The 10,690-nt window shown below is 36.0% G+C and overlaps 1 protein-coding gene across 1 annotated transcript; it reads left to right on the top strand.

Moving 5' to 3' along the window:
- The first annotated feature begins 4,512 nt into the window (after window positions 1-4,512).
- bambia (BMP and activin membrane-bound inhibitor (Xenopus laevis) homolog a) lies at window positions 4,513-9,034 on the top strand. Its single transcript, XM_065242340.2, has 3 exons — window positions 4,513-4,963; window positions 6,654-6,935; window positions 8,090-9,034. Exons 1-3 carry the CDS (start codon window positions 4,888-4,890, stop codon window positions 8,515-8,517), a joined length of 786 nt encoding a protein of 261 aa, XP_065098412.1. The 5' UTR covers window positions 4,513-4,887; the 3' UTR covers window positions 8,518-9,034.
- The last annotated feature ends 1,656 nt before the right edge of the window (window positions 9,035-10,690 follow it).

Here is a 10,690-nt window from a genome sequence, read left to right as displayed (position 1 = left end):
TTTTGTTGCGCTTTTTCACTTTTTGCTGTGCTAATTTGATTTGACTTTACCTTGGTGTCAAGTTTAAAGGAGTAGTCCACTTTAAAGATGGGGTCCATTGACTTTTTATAGTAGGAAAAAAATACTATGGTAAGTCAATGGGCCCCATCTATAAAGTGGACTACTCCTTTAAGACTGCAATAATACTTTATATTAGATTAAATCTGAATTGTATCATGATTGGGGTATAAGAATGAGAGGGACATTTGTATCATATTTACAATAATCTAAAAAATATTCAGATTTTTCTATAGCACTTTTTGCAGTGCAGCAAAGCAGCTTTAATAGTAAATATATATTGTATAATATTAAATATATAAGCTACATTTACAAAAAAAAATTGTTCAAAATGTTAAGACTATATTTATAATTTAAAGTATATTAGAATATAGGGTATTATTAAACATTATACATTAGCAGCAATATCTGCTTAAACAATCCGACCATATTCCTAGTGCTATTAAAAAAGCAAATGTATAGGTTTCCTAAAATGTATTAATTTGCAGTACTAACAACAAACTGAAAACATTACTTCACGTATGTAACGAAATATAAATAAAATAACTCACCCTCCTAAACGCTCGAATAATTCAAAGCAACTTGTTAGATTCAAACCCATGGTCATTGTTGGCTACCAGTTGAGCTACAGAAACACAATGTGTATTTGTTTACTAGTTGTTGATAGTGTTTGCCAAACAAGAAAGTTTACTCGTTTCTCGTTGATGTGACCCTAAACTTGTTCCATACGTTTGACATTGTAAAACTTTGGTCATGTCAAATTTGAGGAACTCAGCAATTTTGCCTGTGATATTTGGCCGGTCCAGGCATTTCACCTTCTACTCCATATTAATTTTTTGAGGTTAAATCAGATTTTGCTAGCTTTACATCACAGGCAAAGTTTCAAATATACTAGTAAACATGAAGTGGATCAAAAAGGTTAATCGAAGTACAGGTTTTTGGGTAAGACAACTTTTAGGAAAGGTTTTGATCCACTTTAAATGTTGACCAGTGTACTTTAAATGTCACTTGTAGCTTGTGTCAACTGGTCAAAGAGAAATTTAGGAATTGGCACTCATCCATAACCTTTAAGCAGCTAAAGGGTTTGCAACTAATCCCATGCCAACAGTGTCCTATTTGAGAAGAGTTTTTTGACATGACATCCTATCTGAGATGTAAAGAGCAGGCTATGCTAGCATGCTGACAGACTTCAGAATAAATGCATGTGTATGATATTCACACTATTGAATATTATCTCCATCCCAGGTGGACGAAGTGCACTAAAATACACTGTTTAAATTCATTTAGTAAATATTTGTACACACCAATTTGGTATTAATATACCAAAAAAAAAATTTTGTACTCCTTAAGATAAACTTTAAAAACTTTATGGGGTGGTTAATGGATTAGTTTAAGCCAGGACTAGGCCTTACTTAAATTAGGATATTTTAGTAATTTTCTTGAGACACAACACTTGTACTGATATATAATAAGATATCTTAGAGCAAGTTGTTTACCAAGACAACGCTAACATTTAGGTTAGTCTGGGACTGCGGCTTAAGCCCTGTCTGGAACCGCCCCTAAGTGTGCTCAACTGTGTTATTTTGAGACACCATTTATTTCAATACACTAGGTATTTAGTAGCCTATACTTTTTCATGTGCACTGACTTAAAACTAGACTTACATTTTTATTTAGCACAAAAAAAAGTAATTCAAATGTACTTGCTAGTGTTTTAAGTATATTTTTAGTAAATTGAATACTTTTTTTTAACCTAATAAAATGATGGAAACCTGACACTCTACAAACACTATTTACTATATTGCTAGGCTACTTTTTACTATTTTTGAGAATAGTTCTTTGAAAATGCCATTTAAATTAACCATTTATTGTTTTTGAATCAATGAAGTAAATGTAATAGTATCTAACTCCTCAATTTGCAGGACTTGAAAATACTTGATTTATTATTATTTATTAAATGTCTAATTGTAATAAATTAATCCATATTAATTCTTGCTCCTGCTTGTCACTGCTAAATAATTTAAGGCCATTCACCTTAAACCAGAAGCTGTTATCTGGTTTAAGATGGTCCTCCCACCCTGGCAAAGACCGGCTGACCCACTAGCTTAGTCCACTCTGACCAGCTTCAAAAGTGACCAAAACACAGCTAAACCAGCTTGCTACACCAGCTAATGCTGTCTGTAGGGAATGACTTAAAATGGTTTAAAAGCTAAACAATAAATGAAAAATAAACAAGACATTTTATTGATATACCTTTCTAGTTACGTCAAGCTCTTAAACATTTTAATGGTAGAAATTATGATTGGCTGAGCCGCAAATGTTGTGGACAATGATGCCTTAAAGAGATGAGTTGAGATCCACTGTATTAAAAGATCACCCTGCTGATGTATACGTTTGTTTGTTTGTTTGTTTTGTCTATTTACACAATATAACGACCTTCTCTTCCCATTATGTTGCAAATTGAAAACAAATGAGCCTGGTAAGCTTGCCTACTGCACAAACTCAGACGGTTTGCACTCATGGCCACCAGATGGCAGCACTTGATCCTTCAAAATTTTTAGGCTATTATTTTATTTTTCGACGAACCAATTTCCTTACATCAACAACATAAAATAATTTTAACTGATTTATCTTACTCTTATTTTGCTACAAACAGACCTCATAAATTCTATTTGTTTCCTCTAAAATAAAAATAGTAATGCTAATTTTTTAAAACACTAATTCCGAAATGTGTTTATCTGGGTAATTCTTACTACGTGAGCACTTTTAGTAAACCGATATTATATAATTGTCGCTCGTATTCCTCATTAATTACACTGTATTTATCACACTTATCATTGTGATTTACTTTGAAAATTCACTTTAATGTATAGTCTACTGAACAGCTACTACTATTAAACTTTAATAGCTACATATTAATGTGCTTAATTAGTTAAAAGTGACTCCAATAAGGATGATTTAAGCCTATGTGGCAACGTTTTCCCAAATAATTCACTGTTGCATGTAAACTTTATGTTTTGATATTCAACAGAAGCTTGGATTAGTCTGTGAAGGTGTGAATCTCACCATCTGAAGGACTGGGTTTGAACTGGCGCCTCTGTGAAATTACCAACAATTAGGATAATTGCTGTCAATCCGGTAATTTCTGAATGTGTCCCCTGAAGCGGAATCGCTTCTCTTTAGCCTTTGACACTGAATCGATGGCCGTCTATCAGAGGTGAGCGTCTCTCAGTCTGTCTCGCTCATCATCAAACACTTCCCTATCTCCTGTGAGATATCATAAACCACATTTTCCCTAAATTCCGATCATAAAATATTAGGACAACAAATATATATATTATGGGAATTATATAATTATAATTTTTATATATATTTTTTTAAAGGAATTGTCTTAATTTGGTTGTATCAATTAAACAAGGAAACAATATATGAAAACCCCGCTAAAGTTTTGTGTGTGTGTGTGTGTTTTCATGTTACATAAAATTATCATATATTATGTAAAGAACATTCTGTTAAAATGCAACCTATCTTTATTGACTAAATTATTATGATTATTACATTATGGGACTTTAGACAGCGTCATATATATATATTTTGTAGGCAATTTGAGTAGAACCTTTAGGACAAGATAATTTAATACAATTTAAAGGTGAGAGGATAAAAATCTAAATCCTATACAAAAATATTTATTAGAAACACTTTTTCCGGCATTACATCCGCGTCAGTACTACATTAATAGAGTGTTTGTTTGTTTGTTTATGGTCAAGGTTATCCAAAATACCTTGAATTGTAAAGCACATGCCCTGACTGAGTGCTCAACACATTAGGGCGGGTAGGGCAGTTGAGATATCGATCGTTGTGCTCTGTGTGTTTTGCATGGGATTGTCTGGGGGGTAATTGAGTGTCACTGTCTGTCTGTGTCGTCTCACTGGCGCCATGTGCCTCTTTGGATTGCTAATTTCTCTAACCGACCCGCCTACATCCACTCTCAACTGCAAGCCTGCAGTTTCCACCTTCAGCAGCCCGAGAAAGACTGTCATATCAGCTACTGACTGACCGACAAAAAAAACTGAAACATAGTGCTGATTTTAAGTTCATTTGTCAAAAATCATCTAAAATCTGGGTCATTTAAGGCTATGCTCCTAACCTTATGTTGTTATTAGCATATAAAAGCTAATTAAAATAATATAAAGATGCTAATGAATTCATAATACGACACCAATTTTAACTAATTTTCATAAGCATCATGTTATTATTTTAATTCTTTTAACGGTTGTCTTACCTGCCTCGTCGTGCGATTCTGTCTTGGCATCTGTGGGCGGGAAGATTAAGTGTATGACCGCTGCGTGAACCAATACCAATGCCAATAGGACGGTATATGCAAATTAAACACAACTGCTGTCCAATGATCCGCCTAGAGGGCGTGGCGAGGGCCGAGACCCAAAACCGATCCAGTGAAATTTCTTCGACCACAAGTGATCCGCTGCTCCCAGACCGAGGGTTGTTGTCGAAACCTCGTTTCTTTTGAATTTGTATAACTTTATACAAATCGGTTATTTTTTATACGTATACGAGGTTCGCGTGGCGGATAGGTTTGGTTACGCACAAGGAATGGTTTTGCACTTGCGGTAGTGTTTTTCGGATTTTAGAAGTTTGTCTCTGATGCCCATGGATCGAGACGCAAGCTTCCTGTGCCCGTGTGTTTTCGGATACAACGCAGATCACAGATCCACAGGAATGCAGTGATCAATGTAGGACATATGTAACCAAGTCCTCAAATCCTTCGGAGGGTCTTGCCACAGGGTTTAAAGACAAGGAAAAGAAGCTGTAAATGGATCGCCATTCCAGCTTTGTTTCTCTCTGGTTTCAGTTGGAACTTTGTGCGATGGCTGTTCTTCTTACGAAAGGTAACACGAGTTTTATATAACGTTAGTTGTTGTTTTTTTTGTAAGCGCGAGATTTAACACTAACAATTTTTAAGCTGTGAAGCTGTGATACTTAAAGGTTGCGCTGCACTTAAAATGCAAGACTGAAGCTCTCAGAGACTGTTCAAATGTTAATGATTTTCTTAACACTTATGTGTTGGCTACTTGCCTTTTTGATGTATACAAAACATTTTGATATTTAAACGCGTAGTTTATAGTATCGTTTATGCACCAAATTCAAATTATATGTTTGTTTAAACAAGCACATGAAAGTGAAGTTAAATCGTAGTACACTGTTTGCTCTTCCATGGGCCGTCCATTTCCAACATGTAACGTAAAAAAGCCTTTAATTAAAGGTAGAAAGGTTGTATTTACTACATTAAAATGTTATAAAAGGTTGGAAAGCAACATAAACAACATGATTTAGTTTAGGGCTGTGCATTACTATGCATGCTCAACTTAACAAAATAAAATAAATTAAAATAAAGATACTGATACCAAAAATTGCAATTGCTAATTGTCAATAGTTCACACTAATACGATGACATCCAGCCTACAGTGTACACGATTCACGACACAAACTTAAAAATACATAAAGGACATATGTTTGCTTGTCTTAATATTTTGTGTGTTTGTGTTGTGCTTCACGTCTAGTTAGTTTGGCGTGGGAAAAAGTAAAAATGTCAATTGATTAAACGCTTATTGAAGTGTTTGTTTGGCATGTGTTTTAAGACAAACCGTATTTAAAAAGCGTGCAAAATGAAACACCCTTTAAACAGTCTCGTTTATTTGCACACAGAAGCTGTTGAAAATGTGCAATTATTGGACTATGGTCCTTTAGGGTGACACCCTGGTTATCCTCCGATATATTGCCAGGTTTGACCACAAGTGAGTTCGCGTGCTTACTGAAAAGGAGTCCTGCTCTCACCCCCTTTACGAGTTTCCATTTGGGTTGAAAGAAATTGACTTTGGCAAACAAACCACTAATTATAAGCTACACGGTCCCTGTTTTATAAGACAGACTAAACTGATCCATTTGCACGAAGAGTCATGACATAGTTACAGAAATTGCAACATATTAGTGTCCTGACACAGACACTTAATCACAGTGCATGTTTGTCTGTCAAAATATGAATAGATTTGTCTCTTCATATCCGAATTGAAAAATGTCTTTGGGTTCAGTTGCACAGGGTGAAAAAGCAAATGTTTAATACTGAAGCATTTTATATTTATTCTCTAATAAAATTAGCAATTTATTGTGCAAGGACGTTCATAAATTCTCATGTGAGCATATTTTACACTACTGACAGTTGTTGGTCCTAATCTACGATGTTAACGCAATTAGTGTCAAGAATATTTACAAAGTTGTGAGGAATGTGTTTCCTGAAATCCAATTGTTTATTAAACCGTTAAACCGATGTATATGAATTACATTTATGCATTTGACAGACGGTTGTATCCAAAGCGACCTAGTGCATTTAAAAGGCACGTTTTATTAGTACGTGATCCCTATCAAACCCCTGACGCAATGCTTAACCAATTCAGCTACAGGAACACAAATGCTTTTATTTTAGCCTAAATGGGACTTCTAATTTTATCTGTCATCCTGCTCAATCCTCACTGAATGCTGAACTCTTCTGACATTAACTAATGTTCTGTTAATGCTTTTCAGGAGAAATCAGGTGTTACTGTGACGCCCCGCACTGCGTTGCCACTGGATACATGTGTAAATCCGAGCTGAATGCGTGTTTCACTAAGGTCCTGGACCCGCTTAACACGAACTCACCTCTAACACACGGATGTTTGGATCCACTTTTAAACTCTGCGGACCTGTGCGCCAGCAAAAGCTTGGACATTTCCGGCATAAGTTCCTCTCCAGTAGAGTGTTGTCATGACGACATGTGTAACTACAGAGGCCTGCATGACCTCGCGCATCCTCGAGGTGATTCCACAGGTGAGATTAATAACACACGTGACTGTATAAACAAAAGCGTAAAAACTATTTGTTGACTGGTTGCCTTAGATTTTTAAGTTATTTAACTTAAAATATTAGTTTCTTTTTTTTAAGTGTAAAAATTGTTGTCAACTGTTTTTAAGTTAAATAAACTTAAAATTTTAAGTCAACCCGATAACTTACATTTTTAAGTTAAAACCATATTTTATATTTTTTTACAGTGACTAGACAAATGAGCCTACCTTATATTAGGTACCTTATCTTAGCTGTTTGTTTTACATATTGACAAGCTTACATTCACATTTATGCATTTGGAAGATGCTTTATTTTAAAATGACTTACAATGGATACATTTTTATCAGTATGTGTGTTCCATTGGATTCAGGCCCACAACCTTCGGTGCTGTTAATGCAATGCTTTACCAGTTTAACAACTATAGAAACCGTTTAGAAGATACATTTCTTACCTTGGCACAAAATGTGTGGCATTGGATAGGATAATGACACAAAGCAAAGCCTGTGTATTGTTTTTTATGTAATCAAAGTAGACAACTAATGTTCCTGTAGCTCATCTGGTAAAGCATTATGTCAGCTGTGCAAAAGACTGTGGGTCGGATTCTCAGGGAACACGGATACTTTTGAAAAGTGTATATTTTAATGCACAGTAAGTCGCTTTAGATACAAGCATATGCCAAATCCATAAATGTTTACTACTGTTACACTTAAATCTATGGTGTAAACATGGACCATAGTGTGGATGCTTTTGTATTAGGCACACATTGACTTGTATTCTTATGGCTCCAAACTGCAGGCTGATGTTTAATGGTTTCCAGTGTAGAGGTTGTGGGTAGCTGGCAGTTTACCTTTTAGCACTTGGATTCGGATCACATAATTTTTATTGCAAGTGGATCATGAAATGTTCCCACTGTGCTGGAATGTGCTTCTCACAGCATACTTTGACAGACTACTTGAGGCGCGTAAATATAATCCTCGGTAATAAAAAAGGTGCATGGCGATATTGTAAAGAGTGAACGCATACAAATAAAACACCTTTGCGTTAAATGTAACACAGTTATTACTCATCGCCATTTCTATTGCATCCAACATTTTCTACTTTTATGTGTTCTGAATCTCACTTTATTCTCTCTCTTTTAGATCGATACCACAGCTCCAACCAAAACCTGATCACAAGGGTGCAGGAGTTAGCCTCAGCTAAAGAGGTGTGGTTCCGGGCGGCGGTGATAGCAGTCCCCATAGCGGGTGGTCTTATCCTTGTTCTGCTGATTATGCTGGCATTGCGAATGCTTCGTAGTGAGAACAAGCGTCTCCAGGCCCAGCGCCAACAGATGCTGTCTCGGCTTCACTACAGTTTCCATGGACACCACCATGCCAAAAAGGGCCATGTGGCCAAGCTGGACTTGGAGTGCATGGTGCCTGTAACAGGACATGAGAACTGCTGCATAGGTTGCGATAAGTTGCGGCAGACAGAGTTGTGTGCCAGAGGAGGAACAGGAGGCGAACGGCTCCTATCTTTGGTTCACTGGGGGATGTACACAGGGCACGGCAAGATGGAGTTTGTATGACTACTTGGACCTTTCTCAATTGGGACACATACCTGCCTGCTTATAGTAGGTGGGGCCTAAGTGACTGTAAAGTTTGCTGACGTAATTTTTCTCCATGTTTTATTTTATTGTCTCCTTTTCTTGACACGGAGAGCGAAGAAATTTCAAGAACACACATGTTTGTGTTTCTCAAAAGCACTTTACTTGAATTAAAGTGGCTGTGGGGCTGAGGTGAAATGGAAGGGGGCGGAGCAAAGAACTTTAAACCCCGCCCCTCTGAAGCTATGTCCTGTGGATCCTGAACTGACACTGAAGACTGAAGGATTCATAAAGACGGTCTTATTTTGCACATTTGTACAACAACGACGAGATGTCGATGGGTACACGAGAGGGTAGGGTATGAATGGTTGGATAGTTGCATTCGAAGCAACTTTTTTGAAGAAGAAGAAGAATTTTACACTGACACCAGGGTACAAATATGGACTGTTTGTTTTAGTCAAATTGTATGAATAAAAATCCAGTGTTGACTTAAACAAATCACACGCCTTTGCTTTTGATTTCATTCATTTCGAGGATTGGTGTAATTGTGTTTTTTAGCTCTATGTTAGTATTTGTCTTTGACTGATGATGAAGTTTGGTCAGTAGCAGGAAAATTGACACAGGGGCCTTGTTCTAAAGCAGTGCCCTGCGTCATCTTTGAAACCCTTCCAAAAGGGACACATTACATGTCTCTGGCTCTCTCGTCCTTCTCTTGGGACTAATACTGGAGGTAGAGCGAGTATTTATTTAGTAAGTGAGGGAATGTCAGTAAGCTGTGAGTTCAGAGTCCTTTTGCCTGCGCTCAAAGAACACAGTAATTCCCTTGTATGTACTCTGGCTTGACTTTACAATCCACAAATCACAGACAGATTTGAGAACTGTGAAACGTTTTGACCTGCTTTGAAAATAGGCTAGGAGCTTTACACACTAACTGTTCTTACGACTGGGACGTTACCAGCAGCAATGGCTAACATTCCAGCATAGTTTAGTTCATTGCTGTAGATGTGCATGGCATGAGCTTACATGTATTAGATGATCCTGTTTATTCTTCAGGAGAATTACTGGTGAAATGGACACTGGGATATGTTAGAAGTACGTTAAATAAGTAAATGCATTGTTGACGTATGTCTATAATCTAAATTAGAATGTAAACTTACAAGATGCATTATGTAAATGCTTGTCTGAAAAGAGTGCATGAGCCCCGAACAGTGTCAAGAAGACTATTTCACATTTTAGGTGCCAGGTGCGAAAAAGCTGTACCTCATTTGGTGGATTTTGCTATTATAGTAACTAGGACTGCACGATATTGACGCACGATGCGATATGCAATAACTTGCTAAATTGTGCAATAAACGATATGCGATTATTATAATGTTAATGCTAAAGTTTGTAAAATCAACCAACATACGTTTCACATTCTTGCTGATCGTTGATCATCTTCCACATGTCTCTTTGCTAAAACTTTGACTATGCATAAATGTTATAGTCAATAACTTGCTAAATGATGCAATAAACAAAAAATGATATTATTATGCTAATGTTATCACGCTAATCCTAAAGTTTGTAAAATCAATCAACTGACATGTTTCACATTTTATCTAATCGTTGATCATCTTCCATATGTTTCTTTGCTAAAACTGTGACTATACATAACCGTATTAAAATTATTTATTTTAAATTATTGCATATATGTGAACATCTGCGATATTTCGATTGTTTCCATATATTATGTAGCCCCACTAGGAACTATTAAAAAACGACTAAAGTGTAGTTTTGAAACTAAAAAAAACTTAAAGTATGTTGACATTAAAGGGATAGTTCACTTTAAAATGAAAATTCTGTCATTATTTACTCCTCCTCATATTGTTCTAAACCTGTATGAATTTCTTTTATCTGATGAACACAAAAGAAGATATTTTGAGAAATGACGGTAAACACACAGCAGTAAGTGACCATAGACTTCCATAGTAGGAATAAAAAACTATGATGGAATTTAATGGGTACCGTCAACTGTGTGCTTACTATCATTTATCAAAATATCTTCTTTTGTGTTCATCAGAAAAAAATCATACAGGTTAAGAACAACATGAGGATGAGTAAATGATGACAGAATTTTCATTTTTAAGTGAACTATAACTAAGTAATGAGTTCCTTT

Source organism: Paramisgurnus dabryanus, chromosome 1, assembly GCF_030506205.2.
Source record: "Paramisgurnus dabryanus chromosome 1, PD_genome_1.1, whole genome shotgun sequence".
Taxonomy (NCBI): domain Eukaryota; kingdom Metazoa; phylum Chordata; class Actinopteri; order Cypriniformes; family Cobitidae; genus Paramisgurnus; species Paramisgurnus dabryanus.
This window is presented reverse-complemented; position numbering and strand designations above follow the sequence as displayed.